This window comes from Cibotium barometz, chromosome 17 (assembly GCF_041138505.1).
Source record: "Cibotium barometz isolate CiBa-2024 chromosome 17, ASM4113850v1, whole genome shotgun sequence".
In the NCBI taxonomy this organism is placed as follows: domain Eukaryota; kingdom Viridiplantae; phylum Streptophyta; class Polypodiopsida; order Cyatheales; family Cibotiaceae; genus Cibotium; species Cibotium barometz.
Genome location: NC_141062.1, coordinates 53,798,624 through 53,823,984, shown reverse-complemented (window position 1 = coordinate 53,823,984; position 25,361 = coordinate 53,798,624). Strand labels below are relative to the sequence as shown.

The 25,361-nt window shown below is 41.6% G+C and overlaps 1 protein-coding gene across 1 annotated transcript in view; it reads left to right on the top strand.

Annotated features, from left to right (window-relative positions):
* LOC147630171 (putative methylenetetrahydrofolate reductase (NADH)) overlaps positions 1-10,921 on the top strand; it is a 30,225-nt gene extending 19,304 nt beyond the window's left edge. Inside the window, exons 8-13 of the mRNA XM_086811816.1 lie at positions 8,612-8,712; positions 8,804-8,915; positions 9,014-9,094; positions 9,196-9,373; positions 9,461-9,795; positions 10,449-10,921. Coding sequence (XP_086667942.1) covers positions 8,612-8,712; positions 8,804-8,915; positions 9,014-9,094; positions 9,196-9,373; positions 9,461-9,795; positions 10,449-10,532 — 891 coding nt within the window. The 3' untranslated portion in view covers positions 10,533-10,921. The remainder of the gene's footprint in view (positions 1-8,611; positions 8,713-8,803; positions 8,916-9,013; positions 9,095-9,195; positions 9,374-9,460; positions 9,796-10,448) is intronic.
* The last annotated feature ends 14,440 nt before the right edge of the window (positions 10,922-25,361 follow it).

Below are 25,361 nucleotides of genomic sequence, written 5' to 3'. Positions count from 1 at the left end.
TAAGCAGAATATCGAGAAGAGTGCTGATTCTTTAGCTTCAGCTGCAAAGACTCCAACCTTTGTGTACTTGGAGGTTTTGGACACATGCTTCATCTTCTTCGAGTGAGGAGGCAGTTGGCTTCACCGCCTGGGATACTCAGTTTGATAGTGGTGCATCCAGGCACATGACTCCTTCCTGGTGCATCCAGGCACATGACTCCTTCTCGTGACTTCTTACAGGATCTTAAACGACAGTCAGGTCGCATTTTCATTGGCGACAATTTCACTATACCAATTCATAGTGAGGGCACGATGGAGATCATGCCCGATGGTAGAGAGGGGGGAAGCATTTCTTTCGTGTTCTTTATGTCCTCGCACTTGGTTTTCATCTACATCACCCAAATCCTTCATATCAAAGGTCTGATGCAGCCTCTTCTTCAAGGCATCCATCTCTTTACGAGATTTCCCGACAATCAACATATTATCAATATACAAGATGAGGATCAATAGATTGCTATCCAAAGCTTTCTTGGTGTATAAGCAGTGATCTATGTCACTCCTCCTGAAATCTTGGGATTTCATGAATGTATCAAATTTATGATACCATTCCCTTGGTGCCTGTTTGAGCCCAAAAAGACTCCTTTTCAGCATGTATACAAGCTTCTCCTTTCCATTCACTACATAACCCTCTGGCTGTTGCATATATATCTCCTCATGGAGATCACCATGAAGAAAAGCAGTCTTCACATCCATCTGAATCAAATCCAGATCATCATGAGCAACCAAAGCTAATACAGCTCTAAGTGTGGTCATTTTGACCACTGGAGAGAAGATCTCATCAAAGTCCACATCATATTCCTGCTTGAAGCCCTTAGCCACTAACCTGGCTTTGTATCTTGGCTTTGCATTAGGTGCAACTTTGAGCCTGTAAACCCACTTGCATGGCAAAACCTTCTTGCCTGTAGGCAAATGCATCAACTTCCATGTTCCATTTTTGTGCAGAGAATCCATCTCTGACTTCATAGCACGCTCCCAAAGAGCCTTGTTTGCCGTCTGTAAAGCCTCCTTATAACATGAGGGCTTCCCACAGTCAGTGAGCATTAAGTAGTCAACCCCTGGAACAAACCTGTCAGGGGGTCTGGAGGGTCTTGTGGACCTCCGTACCCAATGACCATCATTTGCAGGTTGCTGTCCAGCCTGCATATCACCGGCTCCTGTTCCATGCCATAAGGTTGAAAGATCATGCCCGGTATCTCCTCTAACTGTGGGATATCCATAGGGATATCTTCTGCCATCTCTGGCTGTCCATTTGGAACATTTTCAGCACCATTTAAGGGTTTGTTTTGATGCTGTAATGGCTGATTTACAGTCCTTGGTGGTTGTCCATGATGTCCATCATCATCAAAGATGACTCTGCCAGGTTCCTGTTGCCTTGCAGGTTCCTTATACATGCATGTTTCATCAAAAATGACATCATTGTTGCGTATAATCTTTCTATTCATTGGATCCCAAAGTCTATACCCCATTTCACCTTTGTCACCATATCCTAGGAATATGCATTTGTGAGACTTAGGATCAAGTTTGGTGCGTATTTCCTTGCGTATGTGCACGTACGCAACGCAACCAAACACTCTCAAGTGCTTGTAGGACAGAGGCTTCCCTGTCCATACTTCCTCTGGCACTTTCCCACCAAGCCTTGTGTTAGGTGACCTGTTTATAAGATGAACGGCTGTCATAACAGCTTCAGCCCAAAAACCATGAGGTAACGCAGCATGTGACAACATAGAACGGACCTTCTCTTGAATGGTCCTGTTCATCCTCTCTGCTGTCCCGTTTTGTGGAGGATCATAAGGAGTAGAGAGCTCTCTCTTGATGCCTTTAGCATCACAGAAGTCTTGAAACTGTTTGGACATATACTCTCCACCATTGTCGGAACGCAAAGCCTTCAGTGTTTTGCCAGTTTGATTCTCAACATGAGCAACAAACTTCTCAAACACTGAGAATGTATCACTCTTCAAATGAAGAGGATAAACCCACACCTTGCGTGTGGCATCATCAATAAAAGACACAAAATATTTTGCCCCTCCCAAAGAAAGCTGAGGCATCTCACATACATCTGTATGTACAAGCTCTAACTGAGCATCTTTCTATCCAAGAGCTTTCTTGTGAGGGCACTGGAGTTGCCTGCCATATATACAATGCTCACAAAACTGAAAACTTGAGAACTTTAGAGAAGGCAAGTAACCAAAACGAGACAATTGCTCCATTCCTTTGACACTCATGTGTCCCAACCGGCTATGCCACATAGAGATTTTCGGCAGCTCGGTTGCATTTACATTAACATGGTGACAAACACCAGCATGCATGAAGTAAAGAGTGTCCACCTTAGAGCCTCTGGCAACAACCAGTGAGCCCTTACTAATCTTCCACTTTCCACGACGAAATGTGGTAACATAATCAGCATCATCAAGCTGTCCAGTAGAAAGCAGGTTCTTCTTGATCTCAGGCACATGCCTGACGTCATGGAGCATAAGCTATGAGCCATCTGAAAACACAAGCCTCACATCACCTCTGCCAAGAATCTTGCATGCATGGTTGTCACCCAAATAAACTACTCCTTCATTGCCAGCAGTATACCTGACAAACAAGTCTCTGCAACCTGTGACATGAAAGGAGGCACCTGAATCAATGATCCACGAGTGCATATTATGACCATCTCCTGTAAGGAGTGAATGGGCATCAAGTGAAGACGTGAATAGGACTTCATCCTCACTGTCACCTGCATGTGACACATTGACTTCTCCAATCTTGACTCCACTTTTGCCCTTTGGCTTTGCATCTTTGGCTTCATCTTTGTCTTTGTCTTTTCCTTTGCCCTTTTCCTTTTGATCATTCTTCCATTTGTAGCATTGCTTTTTGATATGTCCTTTCTTGCCACAAAAATGGCATTCCAAGTCCTTTTTGGAGCGGGACTTGCTCCTTCCCCGTTCTTGGCTTTTACCCCTTTGCTGGGATCTCCCACGTGCATTCATTGCATTGGACTTTCCAACAGAGTTGTTCTTCTTGTTCATCTCCTCTTGAAGGAGAGCACCCTCAACATCTGCATATGATAGCATAGCATTTGAATTGCTAGTGGCTGTCCTGAATGTGTCCCAACTCTTTGGCAAAGTGCATAAGAGAAAGGTGGCTTTGAACTCATCGTCCATTGCCAACTTTTGATTGATGACCTGGCTGACAACACCATTAAACTCATTTAGATGGGCTGTCATAGATGCCCCTTCCTTCATTTGAAGACCTATGAGTTTCTTCAACCAATACACTTTGCTTGAGGCACTTTGCTGGGCATACAAGTCCTGCAATCTTTGCCACATTCCCCAAGCTGTCTTCTCTTCACGTATGCTGAAAAGTAAAGTGTCTGACACAGACAACATGATGGTGGATCTTGCTAGCTCATCCATATCTTCCCATTCTTCAGTAGTAAGAGAAGCGGGCATTACACCCCTTTCTTTGATGGGCTTGTGCTGCTTCTTCTGGAGCAACACATTATAGCACTGGGTTTGCCAAATGTCATAATTATGTGAGACTTCAAGCTTTTTGATGTGAAGCAATGAAGAGCTCTCACTTGTGGTTGCCATAGCAATGTGCAACCTTTGACACAGTCAATGCCTGACTCCCTGCAAGATGTGCAAACACTGCACAAAAGCACACAAAATGCTCATAGTTGTTCTCCCAAACTTTATCTCCCACTGCGGAAGCACGAATGCAACTCTTCTCCCACTGAATGTGATATAATCACCAAAATCTGGTTGCTGCAGATTTATGACAGCAACTTAGATGTGCTCTGTTCCCCTTCCAAAGTACTGTACAACAGTACTAAGTGCTCACCAATGATGTACCAAATCTGTACCGGCTAGTATAGCAGCTGAAAATGAACCTTTTCCTCACTCAAATCAGTGTACAGCCATGCCAAAATTTGTACAAAGTTGTACCAAATCTGTACCAGCAAGTACAGCAGCAATAAATGCTCTCCTGGCTGTCCAAATGAATGAAAATTAGACCTTGACAGTCCCCACCACTGCATACAACAGTCCCGGACAGAAATTGGGCAAAAGCCCCTTGACTGCAAGTGGATTACTGAGGGTTCAAGGCATAAAAGTCTTCCCTGTTGCTTTGCCAAGCTCAACAAGCACAAAATCTTGAAAAGCCCCTTGAGTCAAGATCAATTTCTGATCAAGAATGGTACATTAATGCACATGAAGGCATCCAGAGTCTTCAGAATGCTTCCCCCTGGCCACATATACATCCAATACATAAAAGCCCCTTGATTTAATGGCACATTGAGTGCTTGACATGCATCAACACATTGCCCAAAGCATCAAATGCCAGTGCCTGCATGCAAATCAACCCAATTGGCACAAAAGCCCTTTGATTTGCACTTCAATTTCCTGCAATTTTGCCCCAAATGTGAGATTGCTCACATCATACAGCATGTATGAATGCCCAATGGCACAATTACATCAAAAGCCCCAAATTTTGACACCCAATTTCCTCGTACAAATCTTTGATTTCTGTTGCAGAAAGGGGGGGTGTCGAATTTGCTGCTGGTACGGATGCAGGTGGGCGGTACCTCGCGACTTTACCCTTGGCGGGCGAGCATGCTGGAGGTGTGGCCGGAGAAGGTGACGAGGAGCGAAGCGAACTGGCCCAGGGCCAGCGCCCCAAGCATGCGATAGAGCTCCGAGCTTTCCATCGCCCTTCTGCTGCTGCCGCTCATAATTCCCGCGATAGTCTTAGCGTCGATCTGCGCTGCCCGCCGAGCAATGAAGAAGCGATGTTACCAGGCCGGTACTACTGTGGAGGCGAGATTGATTTTGCCAGAGGACAGGGGCAGGCGCACGCCATATCTACGCGAGGACGCCAGTTTTGGGAAGCTGAGGCGAGTTGCGCTAGTGAGGTCGGTGACGATGGAACGGAGCCTCTCCCGCACGGCGCCCGACTCCTCCAGTTGCGTCCAATAAGTACGTGTCACCCGGCACGTCCACCACCGACTACAAGTTCTGCACACGCAGCACACCCAGGCGACTTCCAGCGCTGCAGCTTTGCCCGTGGCTCTTCAATGCTGCGCGCTGCCCTGCAGTGGAGGTTATGGTGTGTGAAGCGAAAGCTACCACCTGTAAGCAAAGCGATCACAGAGAGATTTGAAGGCTAAAGGTGTAGCAACATGGGAACGCACAGTCAAATTAGAGGAATCCTGAAACCCTAAAACACAGCCTGCTCTGATACCAGTTGAAGGGAGATAGTTAGGGTTTCATGTGGGAGACATACACAGAGAAGAAGGGAGGGAGAGAGAGAGAGACATGTGGGGATAAGTCAACTCATCAAGTATGAGTGTGTGACTCCTCTATCACACATGTATATTTGCTCTAGTACACATAGTGCACTTAGTACATTAAAAGTACTAAGTGTACTATGTACTATAAAACTTATGGGCTAGTACACACTATAAGGGTGGGCATAATGCCTTTACCCCAACATTTGTGCGGTTTTGTGAGGAACGTGGCATCAAGCGGGAGCTGACCAATACAGGTTCGTCTTCAGAGAATGGAGTAGTTGAGCGAAAGAATCGGACTGTCGTGGGGAGATAGCGAGGACGACGTTGGAGCATCGTGATCTTCCTCGTTCACTTTTGGGGGGAGGCTACGGCTACGGCTGTCCATATCCTCAACCGATCTCCGACGTCTTCAGTACCAAAGATGACTCCCTTTGAGACTTATTTTGGCAGGAAACCAGATGTCTCCCATTTCCGTGTGTTTGGGAGTGATGCCTATGTTCACATTCCAAAGAAGCAGAGGGGGAAGCTTGACTCCAAGTCCTAGAAGCTTGTATTTGTGGGATATAACTCTCTTTCCAAAGGATACAGGTTGTATGACCCTTAGCGGAACGAAGTTGTTGTCAACAGAGATGTTTTTTTTGATGAGCATGTTTCAGCTTCCATTGTTGATGAGTTGCCACTTCTTGGAGACCCAGATGAGTCTGATGATGATTTCCAGTCTATTGTTCTAGCTGGACAGTCTCAGGTAATTGTAGAGGTTGAGCCCGCGGTTGGAGTTGAGCCCCCGCAGCAGCAGGAGGCTCTGCGTTTTGTTCGAGTACCCAAGTGGTTGTTAGACACCCTTCGGGAGTGAGGTGATACGGAGCTTCCCTCTGAGTGGACCACAGAGGACGGACCTCGAAGATCGCATAGAGTTCGTGACAAAAGTCATTCAGTGGAGCTCTTAAAGGTAAACTATGCTTTGATGTCTCGTATCATGCGGGACAAAGATTCCGCTTCCGTGAAGGAAGCTCTTTCTCAGGATACTTGGAGGAAAGCCATGCAAGTGGAACTGGATGCCATAGAGAAGAATAAAACTTAGGAGTTGGTTCTGAGGACGTCAAAACGGTCAGTCATTGGTGTCAAGTGGGTCTTTAAGACCAAGCATACGTTAGATGGGTTGGTGGACAAACACAAAGCCAGACTTGTGGCTAAGGGTTATGCTCAGCGGCCTGGCATCGACTATGAGGATACCTTTGCACTGACAGGGAGGATGACCACGATTTGGACTGTTCTTGCCCTTGTCTATGATCTCATTCTCACTGGCGGTCATGTGGAGCACATAGTAGTGACGAAGGCTGCCTGTCAAAGGAGTTTGAGATGAGCGACTTAGGCTTACTCCACTTCTTCTTGGGGGATGGAGATCTGGCAGACCCGAAGGGGGTTCTTTGTCTCTTAGCAGCGGTATGTCCATGAGTTGCTTGAGGGATGGAGAACTGCAAGCCTATCACATCATCGATGGACCCGAACACGAAGCTTACAGTGAATGATCCTTGTGAGCCGGTTGATGCCTCTTGTATCGAAAGCTGGTTGGTTCATTGATCTAGTTGCTGAAACAACAGATTGGACTTGAGCTTTCATGCAAATGCCTTTGAAGTCTCATTGGGATGCAAGATTGCGGATCTTGCGGTATTTGCAGGGTACGAAGGATCTTGGACTCTTCTATGACATTGGAGGGGAAACAAAGGACCGAGTCCGATTCCAAGGCTGGAGTGACTCAGATTGGGGTGGAGATCCAGACACGAGGAGATCTACATCAAGCTACGGATTTACCCTTGGCTCAGGAGCTATATCATGGAGCGGCAAGAGGGAGCCAACTATTGCCTTGTCATCAATAAGGCAGAGTACTGGGCTGCTTGCAAGGTTGTGTGGCTGCGGAGGTTGCTTGGCGAGATTGGGTTTCCATAGGAGGAGCCCACGGTCATCCAGTGCGATAACTAGTAGAGCTGTATCGCTATTGCTCGGAACCCAATCTTCCATGCCCGGACCAAGCACATAGAGATACAATATCACTTTGTTTGTGATAAGATTTTGGCTGGTGACATCTTGCTTGTTTATTGTTCGACGGAGGACAATGCGGTGGACCTCTTTACGAAGTCTCTACCGTAGGCTATGCTCCGGCAGCACTCCTGCTCATTGGGGTTGGTTCCACATACAGGAGCTGAGAGGGGGTGTTAGCAGTCATCTCCTGTCTCTACATTACACCTGTGGGTGTGCCCGCCCATTTTTGGTGTTCCCCCATTTTTCCTCACTTTCCATGTATTTTTCCCATTTTTTGCTAGGTGTGGGAGGCTGTTTTTTGCCTGTCGGCTGTATCTGTTTTGCTGGCCGACTGCACTGTGCTACCCAACCTTACCTACAGCACCGGCCGATTGTGTTTCACCTGGCCGACTACTTCTTTTGCTGGTCCTGAGCAAGTTTGGCTGCTGTCGGCCTGTTTTGGGCTGGCCGACCAGCAGCCTGGGGCCATATAAAATGGCCCTTGCCCCCCCACACTTGCATAGTACCATTATCGGGATTTTCTTGTGTATATACAGAGTTTATACAGCTTCTCTCTCCCTCTCTCATTTGCGTTTTGCTCTCTACAGCAGTTGTCTTCATTTCCACTGTGCATTCTGACAAGTGGAAGTCCCAAAATCCTATTAACCACCCATTCATATGTATACCAATGACCGTGGGTGTCCACCAACCAGCCACACCATGCCCACGCACCCCCTTGTGTCCCAACTAGTCCCCAGTGCTCAACACGGCTTGGTCCCTAAGCATAATGGCCATCACTCAAGAAGCTTGTCAGAACAGACGACTGTTTGCACTGAATACACCGAGCAGTCAGTGTCGTCCTATGCTGCACCATGGATTTCACGCTTTCCAGCGCTCCGGTTGGGATCGTAAAAAAACCTCAGGAACAAGCCTCTCTTGCTTCAACTTAGGAATAGGTCTTTACCCAACTTAGGGCAAATGTGGAAGCTATGTCACAGCCTTGTGACATATCGCACACCCCAAAATCGGACTTCTGATAGTGGAGGGATGGTGGTGGTTGACTATATTAGCCTTCTCTTGCGTAATAGCTCTTTTGAGATTGGATTGCTTAAACTAGATGGGTGGACGTATTTTTCCTCCAAGGGTCTGTTTGTGTTGTTTGATTGGGTAATTATGTTCACTAACCTTAACACTTGGTTTCGCTGTTTGTGATGTTCAGGCGTGGATTCTTTGTACTTCCATTCTATACCTTGACTGACTCATTTTTTCCTTTCATGGCAGAACCTGGGCCTTGTTGATGTTTCAAAGATAAGAAGGCCACTACCATGGAGGCCACCCACCAACATTCGGCGAGCCAAAGAGGACGTCAGGCCGATATTTTGGTACGTTGTTGGCCTTTAAAGGACCGTGTGTCAGAAAAAGAGAGAAATGAAGTGTATTTGTGAGGCCAAAAGTTTTGTGTTGTTTCTGCAGGGCCAACCGCCCAAGAAGTTACATCACAAGGACAATAAGCTGGGAAGAGTTCCCCTGTGGGAAATGGGGAGATTCTCGTAGTCCTGCATATGGGGCGTACTCTGATTATCAGGTTACTCTTAACCATGATGCATGCTGAGCCTTTCGTTCTCTCTTTTTGTTTTTTCTTTAATTTTTCCTGCTGGTCCGATTGTGGTGTTGGTTGATCAGTTCCTAAGAAGGCGGACACGGAACAAAAAGATTCAGGAAGAATGGGTTATACCCTTGCAAAGTGTTGAAGATGTCCAAGAGGTATATCCATTGCTATATGCTATTATGTTTACTAACCTTTCTTAGTGTTTCTGCTGGTAAGTATTTCCAACTTAATTCCATAAACGCTATTGCCTTTGCAGCTGTTTGCTAAGTACTGTGCAGGAAAGATCAAGAGTCACCCTTGGTCAGAGCTTGAAGGTTTGCAGCCAGAGACTTCAAAGATAAATGCAAGGCTCACAGAAATCAACTCCAAAGGTTTTCTCACCGTAAATAGCCAGCCTGCGGTGAATGGAGAGAAGTCAGAATCACCTACATTAGGTGACTGCTGTCAACAATCCTTGATAACCTGCAAGGCCTAACTGAATAATTTGATTTTGTCTGATTTTTCTATGGTGGGTTTGGTAGGGTGGGGAGGTCCTGGTGGTTATGTATATCAGAAGGCATATGTGGAATTCTTCTGTTCACCACAGAAACTGCAGAAGCTGATAGAGACGGCTAAGAGCATTCCAGCCCTTACGTATGTGGCTGTTAATAACAAGGGCGAGACACGTTCCAATATCGGCCCAACTGATGTGAATGCTGTGACATGGGGAGTTTTTCCAGCAAAGGAAGTTGTTCAGCCCACAGTGGTTGACCCTGTCAGCTTCATGGTGTGGAAAGATGAAGCATTCCAGGCATGGGAAGTAGAGTGGGCTTCCCTTTATCCGGAGGACGATGCATCAAAAAATATTCTCAAAGAGGTGTGTGAATTTCAGTCTGAACACAAGCTCCCTTTCTGCCTCAAAATATCCAAGTTTGCCAGGCAGGACAATAATTACTTCAAAACCATCAAAATATTTCTAACACGTCTGGAAGATGTCAAATATTTTCTTCAATTTTATAAGTCAGGAGGATGGGAGCTACATTGTATTACGGTGTGTATAGATACTGAAAAATAGGATGGATGACTTAGTGCCGTGGCTGATCTTGACTCTGTCAAGTGTTCTTGATTATGTAGTACCTGTGCAAACCAGGTGCCCATGGTCACCATATTTCATACAAGGGGGAAAACCCATTACATGCTCTTGACCTGAGTAGCAAAAGCAAAGGGAAAACTCCATGAATCCAAGGTGTAGAGGATGGGTTAAAACACGAGTACATATCTATACAACACACCAAAGGGAAAACTGCATGAATCCAAACTGTAGAGGGTGGTTTAAAACACGAGTACATATCTGTAACACACACCACCGGAGGTCTAGAGTGTATGCATGGTCAAGGGCTAGGTCTGGTCAGTATCTTCTGGTCATCAGCCTTAGCAATAAGTACTTCCTTTTTTGGAGAGAGAGAGAGAGAGAGAGAGAGAGAGGGGTAGAGAGAGAGAGGTTAATTGCATTCGATTGCTGTGTGCCAGGTGAGGGATACATATTTCTTGGTCAGCCTCGTTGACAACGACTACGTCGGTGGTGACATTTTTGCTGTGTTTGAGGATGTATGAATTTAATAGCAGTGTATACCGCTCTGTTGGTTGCAAGTGCAATGCTTCTGGCTGGTATGCTATGCTACTTCGGAAGAAGTTTTTGTTTCAAGCATGGACTTTTATGCTTTGGAAAGAGTGAAGTAGAGAGGCTTGTTGCTTCTGGATGGTCATGTAATAACAAGTTGCACAATGAAGAAGGTGGCAGGCTAACAAAGAGCAAGAACTGTATAAGTAATACTTTTCTCGTGTATGATGCTTAATTGTCCGTGCTGTAGCAAGGATTAGCTCTTTTCTGAGGATCCAAGCATCATTTCCTTAGTCAAGTGTATTCTTTGTTTTGCTTGAAACATTTTTTAAGTACACTGAGAATTTAAATAAGAGTGGTGGGGTGGGTATGTTTTTGTGTATTATGTACTTCATGTTCTGTCTACCATTGATCTTTGAGTCGCAATTGTTGATAATCTAGCTTCTTTCTGAGTTTAGCATATGGATATACTTCTGAGCTTTGTTTGCAATATGTGCATTACAAGCATATACAGCCTGATGTTGGTAAAGACAAACCAGACAGGGTAAACGCACCCATTCATACCAGGATGTGAATTCTCTGCCAGTCCTCTCCCCCCTAAGAAAAGCAAACGAGTGAGATTCTCCTTAACTCAATTCTTGAATACATGTGCTTGCTTTTTACCAGAAATGAATAAAAGGTAAAGTAAATAATAAGAAAAGATATAGTAAATGTGGGTTGTGATTCCTCTCCTCCGAGATGCCGTTTCACCAATTCTGAATTTATTGTGTACAAATACTTAAATTTTTTTTTAAAGATTTGATGTTCTACATCAAGGGCCTTATTTTGAAGAAGGGTATGAAAAAAGAAGCAAAAGCTATGAAAAGATGATTATTTCCAATTTTATGACGAATCAAGCATTTTTAGATGCTATGGAGCGATTTAGTAGAGCCATGATCTTGGACTAATGTTAAATCAATTAATTTTATTTTTTTAACAAATCTAGATAGTTTCGAAGCCACCATATAGCATATCCCCTAAAACATAGTAAATGTTGTTAATTGCTTCTCTTGTTTGTTATCAAGTGTAGTTTCCAATGAACACTTGATTGTATATATCCACGTAATAAAATTTTGATGTTTTTGAACAAATTTCGATATGACGTACAATTTAAAGCACATCCTTGACAAGGGAATTTTCATTTGCATTGGATCATAATAGCTTGAACCAAGAAATACAAGTTTGTAATTTTTTGGTTTATATTAAATCTTAGAATGTGTAGATTAGTATCCACACTAAGTTTTCAAATTCCATTAAGACGCGTGTAAGTTGTAGGTTGACAGGTTATCCATTTGGGAGAATTTTGCCTTGAACCTCTTTGAAAATCGTTGCACCCAATCTTGTTTTTACCCAACTATATATAATATTGGATTGATTGTATGGGAATTAGTATTTCTCTTGGATGAAAGAAGCAGCAAGATCTACAAAAAACTAAGATATTGAGAGACTTGATTGTATGGCTTGATTATTTCTCTTAGATGAAAGAACCAACATCTACAAAGAGTCAACTACGTTCGAGACACTGAGACTTCCAATTGCGCAATGTGCTAACCACTCCGCTAGTTAACATAGTTTTGCTTGCCCAACCTATTGTTAGGCACTTTGCCATCTTACCCATGCGAACGGCTTGATGGATCCTTGTTTGGATATGTGTGATTGTAGGTTTTTCTCTTGCATTAGCTTTTTCTTTTCTTGTCTTTATGAGAGAGAACCATCGTGAAGGACTTGCCTCCATCTAAGCATTGAAAGCGCTCTCTTCATCCCTTTGGCAAAGGAGCATTCTAGTGTGACAACATAGTGATGCTGCAATGCACGAGCTAGCGTACCCATCCGGGAAGCTAGTGGCACATTATGGCTCTAACTTGAACATATTTGGCACTATTAACGAGGACTGGCCTAAGACTTAGCTCCTTTTTTTCGTCCATTCCAAGCTATTGGGATCACCTAATATTGCTTGGTGTTGATTAGGAGGTCACACTCTGAAAAACATATGGTTTTGGAGCATCGGATGTCTTGTTTGTTGATTTTGATTTCCATTTGAAGTTTATTTTGCATTAGGGCAATCTATGTTCTTCTAGTAGGGAAAAATTAATTTTTTGGTGATTTGTATGAAATTGGAGCCCAAGAGGCTTAGATTTTATTTCTTTGATCTAAGGATTAGCTAGCAATTGTGATTAGGAGTGGAATCCAGTTTGAGAACATGAACATTGAGCTTCATTAGGTTGGATTAAAGTGAAATTATAAAATTTAATTTAATTTATTTATTTTAAATAATTTGTTTATGCATTGTGAAATTGGTAGAGTAAAGCATGCTACACTACAAAAACAATCATTAATTAAGATTAAGAATACTAAATATATCTCATTAAGTTCAAAAATTATAAAAACCACCAAAAACTAGGCCAAACTAGCTCATTAAGTTCATCTCATAAAAACCACCAAAAACTAGACCAAGCCAGCTCTCCCGGTAGGAGACGTGAGACCACAATCCTGCGCAAAAAGATGTGAATCTGGACACGTGAGCCATGAGTTTGGACATGTGAGCCATGCGCCTGGGTCATGAGCCTGGACACGTGAACGTGCAGACATGAGCCTGGAGATAGGGATACGTAATATAGTATAGAATAATTATAGCCATAAAGACCCACACGGACACACTTTCCCATGTTCTTGGAAGATTTTCTTGTCATACAATCTGTATCAGTTATAAATTCCAAGGAAAATTCTTGGCCTTCGTCATTATTAAAAAATTAAGCAACTTATTACCCAATAAGTCAATAAGTGCACTTATTACCCACAATAAGTGCACACCAACCCGAGGTCATATAAAAAAGAAGTGAGCATGTATACGTGAACCTAGGCACATAAGCCTGCATACGCGAGCCAAAAGACGTTAAGTCTAGAGGCGTGAACCTGGACACGTGAGCCTAGAGACACGAACCTGTATACGTGAGTCCAGACACATGAACTTACAGACGTGAGCCTAGAGACGTGAATCTGGGCACGTGAGCCGAGCAACACCTAGAAGGAAAAAAACACTTGTCTGAAACTAAACTCAGATCTGATCTAAAAACACTAGGGACCTTTGATGCAAACCCAATCTGGACTGACTATTGAAAATGACAACACAGTCGATTGCAGCGCATCAAACCACACCTCCTCAAACCCACCAAGCCTTCGGTCCGAGTAAATTAACAGCACTCAACAGAGTGCTTCTCCCTAGTTAAGAAGGCTAGACTCATTTGGATCCACCTCCAATGAGGAGCCTTGGGAAGAAATGAGCCAACGAAACACAAACGTGAGTGGAGGAACAATGGAACACCTAGAAACAGGAGCGACCAATGGTCCTTTGAACTCCAGATTCACTAATTGGCTTTGTTAACAACACACCTTAAATTTTATGAAGAAGGTGTTTACCCATCCCATTTTTGGACACAACTCCAGTGAAGGAGTAGAAACAAGACCAGGAAACTTAAGGTTCGCTCAGGAAGCGGTCAAACCATGTCCGATTCCATAATGTTTCAAAGATCTGTTATCGATCCTGAGCTGGGTTTAACCCTAGTAGACCATGACTAGCAACAAGTAGCCCAACAACCACAGTTTATGTTGGAAATGGGACATGTCTCTTTTACCATACCACTAGGGACAAATATTCCACAATACACACAATAGCAAGCACACACGGTGCAGGTAGGGGGTCTCGCTATCCGTAGGAGCCCACTATAAAAGTGCCTTTACTATGGAACCAAGTTCTAGTTCTTCTCCATTTGGATGAGGAATAGGGAACATGGGGAAGAGTAAACAGCCAATGTCAAGAACTACCTCCTCACAAAGGGATCCACAAGGGCATTCATTGAATTTGTCCTCGGTGGCAGATCGAGCCAACAACCTCACAGCCAAGTCGATAGAGGACAAGTGTCATTGGAAACTGGCACCCTAACATAGGGCAAGAGATCACGTACCCTAAAGAAGATGGTCTCTACAACCACCTCCTTATGTTCCACGGCAACGTGAATACACAAAGGACATGCTTAGAATGGTGTTCGAATTGGAAGGGGGGTTTACATCTAGAGGCTCAAAGTTGGGCAAAACCAAGCTAATCCACATCTCAAGGATAATGACCGAATTTGATGGAATTGGAGATCCCATTCAGTATCTAGAGAAGTTCGATCAAATTTATGGGGCCATAGGATTGATGATCCTACCAAGATCTACTCATTTGGACTTTTCCTTGAACGCAAACTAGGCTAGTGGTTTAGGTCACTAAACCCACTTGAAAAGGCCAGCTACTACGAGGTGTTGACACACTTTCATAGTGGGATACTGTTGCACAGATCTATAACCTCAAGTAGGAGGAGGGAGAAACCATATGGTACTACATTGCTAGAACCAAGTATCTCCACATAAGATGTATCACCTATGAGAGACTGGATGACTTATAACTCATTGATCAGTTTATGTTCGATCTTAAGAGAAAAAGGCTTTACGACCATCTCTACAGGTGTAGGCACTACATCTTTGATGAGTGCTACCCACCACGAGGCAATAGATCTAGTAGACAACTTGCAAGACAAGGATGTAGAAGTCGTCCCACTTGAACCAAGAGATAGGGGACACATTATCCAAATCCTCATCGTCACAACCAAGGGTGCCCAACTAGGACTAGCTAGACGACTCATCATCATGAGCATGGATGAGGTGGCAGAGAATCTGCTCAATCGTTTAGGTTAATAGTGGGCAAGGCTAGCCCCCAATGCAGGACACCCACATCTACTCCCACAAAGAGATATGGATTACTGCACAGTTTTGCCACTAAAATCATACAAGCACATGGTGCCTAATGCAACAGTATTGTGCTCATTATTGCGAGTGCCACGAGAACCATCATTGTTGGTACTAGGGAAACCTGGCATCACAACCTATGCTCCTGGTGACAAATCAGCCACCACTAGCCCTACTGCACATACCAAACTCTTCTCAATTGGCGCATAATCTAGCACCTATTTATCAAACCCTATACGGAGAGGTATGTACAAACCACCATTAATGCCATACCCACCTTTGGTATTAGCACCCTAACTAGTTCCTCTTGTTGGAACCACATTAGTACAACATTACTCGTTTGACTAACGCACATCCACACATTAGTAGGCCAAGTCCACCTTTGAATGAGTACAAGCTAAGTGTATGTGAATATCACACGAGGGACATAGCAAGCCTCACAACCTTCTCGTCCTCGGAAGTCCGAGTCCCGATAAGTTCTCTTTTTCAAAGAAATTCTCCACTTTGGAGACTGGATGAATGGGAATTTAAGAGCCCATACAATTGAACTTGAACCTAATGTCATCGGGTGTGGTTTGTATGGTTTATGTAGCCTCTGTACATAGCTCAAGAGTGGGTTGCACATGAGATCTTTACATGCTCTATATCATCTCAGTGTGGCTTGAAGAATAGAAATATCCATGTGATATTTCTTATATTTGTTGCATTCGATGGTGGTGGTCTACATGACCTATATGGTTCATATATGTGGAAATATACATGCTTTGTATTTGGTTGACGTACATATGTGAATGTGATCCTTGTGTGGTCTATATGGTCTATTATAACATGGTGGAATCAATATTCATGTTATTAAGCATATGAGCTTAGGATATATGGGCCAAATGCCATGGGACATGAATAATTAATGAGGGCTAAGAGACAAGCCAAAGGGTAGATATTAATAATGTAGTGTGTAATGGAACTTTGGTATAAAAGATAACTATGAATTTAATCATGTAACTAATCACTTTTATTAATCAAAGATTGATCATCTTCTTGCTTCAAGAAAGCTTCCATGGTGGTACTCCCTCAAGAGTGTAAACATGTGGTGTACTTCCATATAATAAGTGTATTCCTTCTCTCTTTTATTGGTATGAGAGCTTGGCTTTTGATCCATGTTTGAATCGTTTTTTCTCTTTATTTTAGTCCTTGAGATTTCTAACTTTTTGATTTTTTAAAAAAAGTTTCTTCAAACCTAGATGGTATTTTCCATATCTATGGCAAAAGTTTTGTAGTTTCACTATGCACACCTAAATTGAAAAGTTTAGTTTAGTTAAAAACCATGTGGACTGAATTTAAAGTGATTACATAACTTGAAATCATATTCCATAATCTTCAAGTCAAGTTATCAAACATAGAAATTGAAGTCCAAATTCTTAGCTAACTTGGAAATTTTCAACCACATGCGAATCTGGACAACATCATTTTATACACTTAAAATTTTCAAGATTCAGGGTATTGGTTGGATAGAGCTTCACAAATTCTTTCTAACAAGCCAAAGAATGCAATACTAGGACATCCTGCATAGTTAACTTTTGAACAAAAGTCAAGATAGAGAGTACTTACTCTTTGGCTAAAGTCAAATGCATCATAGGGTTATAAGTACTTCACAAGAGATTTACAACGAGCTATAAATCATCACATTTGGATCACTTATCAGGGACCCTATTATTTAGGCTAAGAGATAGCTTCAAGGGAAACACTCACTTCTACTCACCTTAACGTGTCGTGGGGATCTTTCTGATGACTAAGCTCGTAACCCTTGAGGTCTTTAAGACCAACACCACCATGGGTAGCTTAAAATTCACCTTCTCTCTCGCAATATGCAAAATCTATTGATAAAAGGAGTTTTAGATATAGGCCTTGAATGCATGTGTATACTAGGTGGCCAAATAGTAGAGTCTATATCCTTTGCATTTTGAGCTATATTCCACAAAAATGCCTCATCATCCAGCTTATTACATTGTTGATCATGTATAAGAGCATGAGAAATATAACTAAAAACACACAAATGAGCCACAGAGGGCTTCCTACTATTCCAAGCTTCACAAGGGATAATTGTCTGCAAGACCTTGGTCGGGCATCTGTTTAGCACATAAGTGGCACACATAATTGCCACCAACTAAAAAACACGAGGCAAACACAGAGGGCTTCCTACTATTCCAAGCTTCACAAGGGATAATTGTCTGCAAGACCTTGGTCGGGCATCTGTTTAGCACATAGTGGCACACATAATTGCCACCAACTAAAAAACACGAGGCAAATCCTATCCTTTAAGCTAGATAGTAGAGTCTATATCCTTTGCTTTTTGAGCTATATTCCACAAAAATGTATTTTACCGCCTTATCATCCAGCTTATTACGTTTTTTCTCAGGTATAAGACCATGAGCAAGATAACCAAAAACACACAAATGAGCCACAGAGGGCTTTCTAATATTCCAAGCTTCACAAGGGGTAATTGTCTACAAGACCTTGGTGGGGCATCTGTTTAGCACATAAGTGGCACACATAATTGCCACCAACTAAAAAACATGAGGCAAATCCTATCATTTAACCATGCAACATGCTATCTCCACTCAGCCACACCATTTTGATGTGGTGTGTAAGGTAGCGTGCATTGGTGTTTTATACCTCTTTCCAAGCATATATGCATGAAACTCCTTTGACATATACTCCCCCCCTCGATTTATATGAAGGGAGTATTAGCCCCATTTTCGGTTAGCGAAACATTTCTTTTCTACACGAGAGATGGCTTGTAATAAGGGTCATGGACGATAGTATAAAATGTTGTATTATGAGAAAAGCTGGACTTTGGACACCCAAGTGTGAATATAAGTATCTTTTTCTTATAATTAAAGGACAGCCCGCCTTTGTATTAATTGAGTCTTCTTCTTGTCTACTTGCTTTCTTGTGCTCTAGACTTGTATAAGAGGGAGAGAGTTAAGAGTAGTATGCATGATTCTTAGTGTATGTGCCTCTTGTCCATTGTGTGAGAGTGAGAGCCCTTGAAGGTGTATGTGGAGCTCCTTACGGTGACAACTTGGAGTGGGATTTGGAGAAGAAGAAGCTAGCACACCAACTACTAGAGCTTGGAGTCCTCAAGAGATACAAGCTTGGGAATTGGCAAGTCCCCACAATATGTTGAGGTAAGCATGACTTGATGTTTGAGTAATCTCACAAAGAGTGGTGCAAACCATAACATTTTGGTGTTGCTGTCTCACGGGGAGGCAACAACTGGTTCTTTTTCTACTCCTTTTTGAGTCCCCCCACTACCAACCTCAACCCCCTTTTCCTAGAAGCATGGCTTCTTGAAGCAATGTGTGGTTGAGAAATGGATAAAGTTAGAAAAGAAAGGAGAAAGAGAAGAGAAAACCAATGTTCTTTGCACTTTTTGTTGTTGGTTTTGATTTGTATATATTAAACTACCACCAAAAAAATTTATTATCGTTTGCATTCATTTCTACATTACAAGGTCAACGAAATCATATCATGATTATGTGAATTGGTTCAGATTCTACACTTTTTTAAAAAACTAAAAATTTGAAAAAAAATAGATGCCTTTGGATCCCATTGCATATAATTCCCCATAAAATTTAAAGTGTATGGTCTATACTGGATCATTTGAGCAAGAAATACTCATATTTACACCCCCAAACATAAGTTGAAAATAAAAATCTACATAATCTCATGACCAAGGATTGTGTTTCCTATAGAATAACGTTGTGACCCATGAGCACGAATGTGATTCTCAACAATTCATGGGTGTCATGATTGATGAGTGATTAACTGTAAATTTTTTGACATAATAGGTTTTCAGCATTATTCTATCTTATCTAAAGCACACCGTGATCAGAAGACGTAATCCATGATCTGATCATGACACAATAATGGAACCTAATTTGGAGGACTATAGTGGCCATACCCCCATTGCATTAACCCTATGTTGTTATCTCATGAAGCAACCCATGGTGGACTTGGAAGATGAAGAGGTGCAACACCCTTGAGAAGGGTGGTGCCAAGAATCTTACTAGGAGGAATTGTAAGACCACCCCCACATGTAGTAGTAGCTGCAACCCAATTATCTATTAATGATGGCTAAAAAAATAATAAGGGGAGTTTCTAGGGAGTTGGGTATAGCTCTTCCACCTTTGAGAGTTTCACAACATGGCAAAGCTAATATGGCAAAGCTAATGTAGAAATTTATAGGTGATGGTGATGCCATACAACACCTATAGATTTGAGGTATTGATGGTGATGCCATACAACACCACAAAGGTTTTGAATCACATTTGAAACCTATGGACCTTTGAGCAACCAAACAAAACATTATGTTTTTTCCTTAACCCTAGATGAAAAAGTGCACCAATGGTATCATGATCTCTTAAGCTTGAGGATAAAGTGAATTTCACTAGGCTTTAGAATGTGTTTATACGAAGTTTTGCATGAAGTGGTGATAAATGGAGCCCTGTAGCTTAACTATACAACATCAAACAAGAAGAACATTAATAAATGTGAGGGATTATGTATCTCGATTAAAGAATCTCAACTTTGGGTGTAAACCTAGAGAGCTTAAGTGATGAACAATTACTACCCTACTTTCTAAAGAAAGGTATAAGCTTCAAAAATACATGATTACATATTGATCGCCAAGCCAACAATGCTGCTCAAAAAATATTGTATAGCAATCGATTTTGAAGATAACATGTTAGAATTATGCCGACCGGATGATTTTTCTTCCATAATCTCTACTGCTATATGTTGTAGGCCTCGAGTTGACTTAGTGATGAACTTAGCATCACATTATTGGATAAATTAAGGTTGGGTCAGACTAGGGAAGGTCTGATGAACTTAGCACCACATTACTGGATAAATTAAGGCCGGTACTAGGGAAGGTCTAATGAACTTAGCACCACATTACTAGATACTGTGTCAAACTAGGGAAGGTTTGATGAACTAGCCCCTCTATCCAAAGAGAGAGCTAGTCTGGTGCTCGATTTGTAGTCAAAATTATACTTGTAAGTACAAAATGTTCACATCTAAGGCCTCCACCTTTGACGTGTATTGTGCACATTGTATAAGTTTAGGAAATTGCACAATACACAATGTGCACATTGTGTAATGTGCATATTGTGTATTGTGCACATTGTATAAGGCCTCCACCTTTGATGTGTATTGTGCACATTGTATAAGTTTAGGAAATTATGATATCAATGTATGCCGTTACGTGTAGACACAAAAACCCTGTTCAATCATATGTTCACGCTGAAGGGGGGGTTAGTGGAACTAACAATTCCTAAACAAGTATCCCTATAATATGATATTTACTCAAACCACTCACCAAGAGTTGCAGCAAGACTTATGACCTTTCTTTCTTCCAAAATTAAGTTGCCTAGATCGGGCCATTTGCTAAGGGAAAATCAATGCTTATGAATGAACTTGAAGGAATGGGAAGATGGACAACTCCAATAATACAAGTCAAGGTTTGATGACAATCTACCAACAACCATTGAGGATGACTTAAAATTGATCAGAGAAGTCGAGGTGCTACCACAACTGGCATAGATTCTGGTGAATTATCTGGGACATTATTATGAGAGTGATGACACAAATATAACACAACCAATGTTGCACAAAGGCTATCAAGCTACAACTATCCTAGATGGAGGAGATGGAGTCAATACTGTTACCAAACAATTCTAGGAGATAAACCGACCTTGGAAAAAACAAACCTAATAGTAAAAATAACAGATGGAACGATAGCTAAATCCATGGGAGTTTTGTAGAATCTAAAGCTTAAGATCATCTCATTTCAAATTTTCCACACCTTTGTGGTAACGAATGTTTCTAGCCAACACAACTCATATGGCATCATGCTTAGAAGAACTTTTATGAGGGATTCCAAGTTGGTGCATGATTAGGCCACATGTCTTATATACTTATGAAAGGGTTCATGAATCCTTAAGGTTGATTTTCTCTCATGGAAAACACATCCTATGGATGGTAGGTTGTTTGGAAATGGGAGCCAAAATGGTGCAACTTTGTGAGGCACTAAAAAAATAGAGTAAGGGAAGGAAGAAGACAAGTTATATATATATCTTCCTCTACATATGATTTTGTGATTATTGGATACATCTATTGGAAACAATTAATGTGATGGTGAAGGTAAGAAAAAAAATATGTTGTGGTGGAAGAACCCCACGGAGTAAGTGATATCATCAATCTGAGAATAATGAGCACACTGACATGTTAGCATGTTAACTCTGACAAGATGAATTTGACAGTGAATTGGATGAAGCCATTGAGAACCAAGTCTTTGGACATAAGATTTGCAAATGGATAAAGAAGAAACATTACGAGGCTAGATGATAGGAGGTGTTGTGAAGGCAACCCACTGATGCTCAATGGCCAAGATTTTTTGAGGCTACTAAGGTTCATGAAGAGTTCTTTAAGAACTGGGGAGAAAATTAAGTCAAGTAATGATGTAGAGGAGGAGGAAATGAGGAAGCTTGAACCTAAAATAGAGTCAAAATTATCCAGTTTTCGAGAGACGTAGACGAAACAAGGTCCTAAATAGAGGCTGAGAAAGAACCCAAGAGGATTATGGCTTAGAAGGATCAACCCTACAAAAGGTTCCTAAGAACTTCAAGACCTTTGACATCGATGAGAGGAGCATATTCCATTTGAGAACACAACGCTCCAAGGATGGATGATTGGGAGTCTCATATGATGGACCGGTTGAGGTTAATAAGGAGGTAGACATTGCCGAGACTGTGGTGTACATTGCTACTGACCTAACCCCAAAGGAAGATGAGGAATTGGTAGAGGTGTTGAAATAATATAAAAAATTATTTACTTGGACCTAAAGGAAATGAAAGGTGTGTTTCCAGAGGTGGTTCATCACACTATTCTAATCAATGAGAAGGATCAAGGCCCATAAAGCAATGACCTTACTAGATGAACCCAAAGTATAGAGAAAATTGATAAACTCATTGCGATGAAGTTCATTCACAAGATTGAGTATACAGATTGGGCGTCGCTAATCATCATAGTGCCAAAAAAGAATGGCAAGCTTAGGGTATGCATGTATTTGAATAAAGTCAATACAGTAACACAGAGAGATCATTATCCTACACTGAGCATGTTTTGGAAAGAGTGGGAAAGGCAAAAACTTATAGATTTTTGGATGTATTTTTGGGATATAAGCATGTCTCCATAGCCCATGGGGATCAACATAAAACAACATTCATAACTACTGAGGGAACATTTGCCTACAAATTCATGCCATTTGGCTTAACTAATTTTCAGAGGTTAATGTGTATTGCATTCAGAGCTACGATTTCTTCCACACTATGATTCTATTACGTGATCAAACATCATGATTACGTGGCATGATTGTATGACAGGATAATAAAATAACTCCTAATGTGTCCACGTAAATGTGTTGCTGCTACTACTAGCATGCAATCGTCTTCCATTTATGTCCACGTAAATGTGTTGCTGCTACTACTAGCATGCAATCGTCTTCCATTTATGTCCTGACCTTAGAAGCCCCATCCATGATTTTTGCTTGTGATTGTTATATACATCTTTGAGTCTTATCCACCTATCCGTGTTTCATGCTTAGCTCAAAGCACACGACGACCTATGCTTTTGTGTCTACTCCGTTTCAGACCTCCCTTCTCTAACTTCTCCAAATTTCATCTTTCATTTTCCTTGTGCAATCTATTGGATTCATAACTTCACCTACTGTATAAGACCTCATTGTCTACAACATAAAGCTTGTCTATATTATACAAGTTGACACACACCAGTTCTATCATTTCCCAATCAAATATAAGGGGGTCTAACATAATAACCACAAGTAACTATAGAAACAAAGATCATTCAAATGGGTGGAATCATACAATCACACTTTGTGCGTACAAAATCACGTCTTGAAAACTACCTGTGATGCATGTGCACCACTCAATTGTTGATCGGTGAAAGGAAGCATATTGCTCGATGGAAAGAAGGTAGAGAACCAAAAGGTGTACTTCTAGTACCACTCACTGTAATATATATAGATGCTCAAGGATGCAAGATGTCCAAGAAATACTTTAATAGATGGGGCTAAAAAGTTATGCCAAAAGAAATTGATTGTAATGTCAATACCAAACTCTGTGTCAAATAGGGCTAATTACAGTCAAATAGCCCTATTTATCAATTACAGCTCTGAGAAATTGAGTCTCTGAAGCCCTATTTTGTCCAAAAACTTTGGGAAAGGTTGAATAACAACTCCATGAGCTAACCGATCTACCACACATTGGGTGATAGAAAGGTTAGCCCATTTTGTTTATTTACTCACACACCTAGTGAAGAACACTGTTTTAATGTCGTAGGAACAATCCCAAGAGACCTAAGAAGATCTATCCGACAGGAGTGAGATTCGAACACAAGACGTGTTGAATAACAACTCCATGAGCTAACCGATCTACCACACATTGGGTGATAGAAAGGTTAGCCCATTTTGTTTATTTACTCACACACCCAGTGAAGAACGCTGATTTAATGTCGTAGGAACAATCCCAAGAGACCCAAGGAGATCTATCCGACAGGAGAGAGAGAGAGAGAGAGAGAGAGAGAGAGAGAGAGAGAGAGAGAGAGAGAGAGAGAGAGAGAGAGAGAGAGAGAGAGAGAGAGAGAGAGAGAGAGAGAGAGAGAGAGAGAGAGAGAGAAGCACAAGACAAATTAGAGAAGGCCTCTCTCAATCTTGTTGTTTGTAGTTGATCTAGATCTTGCTTGTTTTATGAATTTTTTAGAATTAAGGAATACATACATACATACATACATACATACATACATACATACATACATACATACATACATATATATATATATATATATATATATATAGAGAGAGAGAGAGAGAGAGAGAGAGAGAGAGAGAGAGAGAGAGGGAGGGAGGGAGCAAGCTGAGGAGAGCAAGAAAAAGAGGAAGAAGAGGAAAACTGTGTGTATGTGTGTGTGTGTGTGTGTGTGTGTGAGAGAGAGAGAGAGAGAGAGAGAGAGAGAGAGAGAGAGAGAGAGAAGTGAAGCTTCTCTCGGATATAGTCAAGGAGTCACATGTGTGAATTTGAATAGGCTATTCATCCATGCAAGTGTTGTGCTCTGTGGGTCCCTAATCAAGGGAACCATGACATGTACTAGCATCTTTGATTTTGCTGGAATTATCAAACACCAGGGTGTGACTTAGATAAGTGGTGGATGGAACCAATGACTAACTAACCTCTTGAGGGTGCTTGGGATTTTGTGTCATTTTAGGAACTCTCATTGAAGAGGAGAATGCTTCTTACAAATTTTTTATAGATAAGTTCATTCATATTCGAACAGGTTATCTACTACTACAACCAAAGCTCATGCTAAATACATCACAACAAATGACACCTTTCGATCCAACTATGCTGATTTGGCTAGGATTATGGAACCATAGAAAGAAAGCCATGGTTACCTTACCCTGTTAGAGGTCCTAGGCCAAAAATTCAAGATTTAATGCCAATGTCGCTAAGCACACATTGTCCCAACTTGTCTTATCTATTCAAAATTAGAATTATCGTCTACATTATCAATTGCTGCTCTACAGAAACAAGACCACTGGCAACTTGTTTAGCTATGGTATTTTACATCATTAGTATTGAGGTTTTCTTAAAGCTTGTAAGAAAGTAATGTCAAACCACATTGTCTACTCACTAGTATTAGAAGTAATCTTTTATTCTAACCAGTGAAAAAAGGACGACCTTCAAGTTTTTGTTTTTCAAGCCGAGGTTAGAAACAAGCAAGCTCGTTTTCTAATACTAGAATAGTGAAAAAAGGACTACCTTCAAGGTGAATCGGTTTTTATTTATTGAAAAAATGCATAGATTAATCATTTTTATAACTAAATTTCCAAATTTTTAAATCTTTAAATTGTATGCTAGGATGGC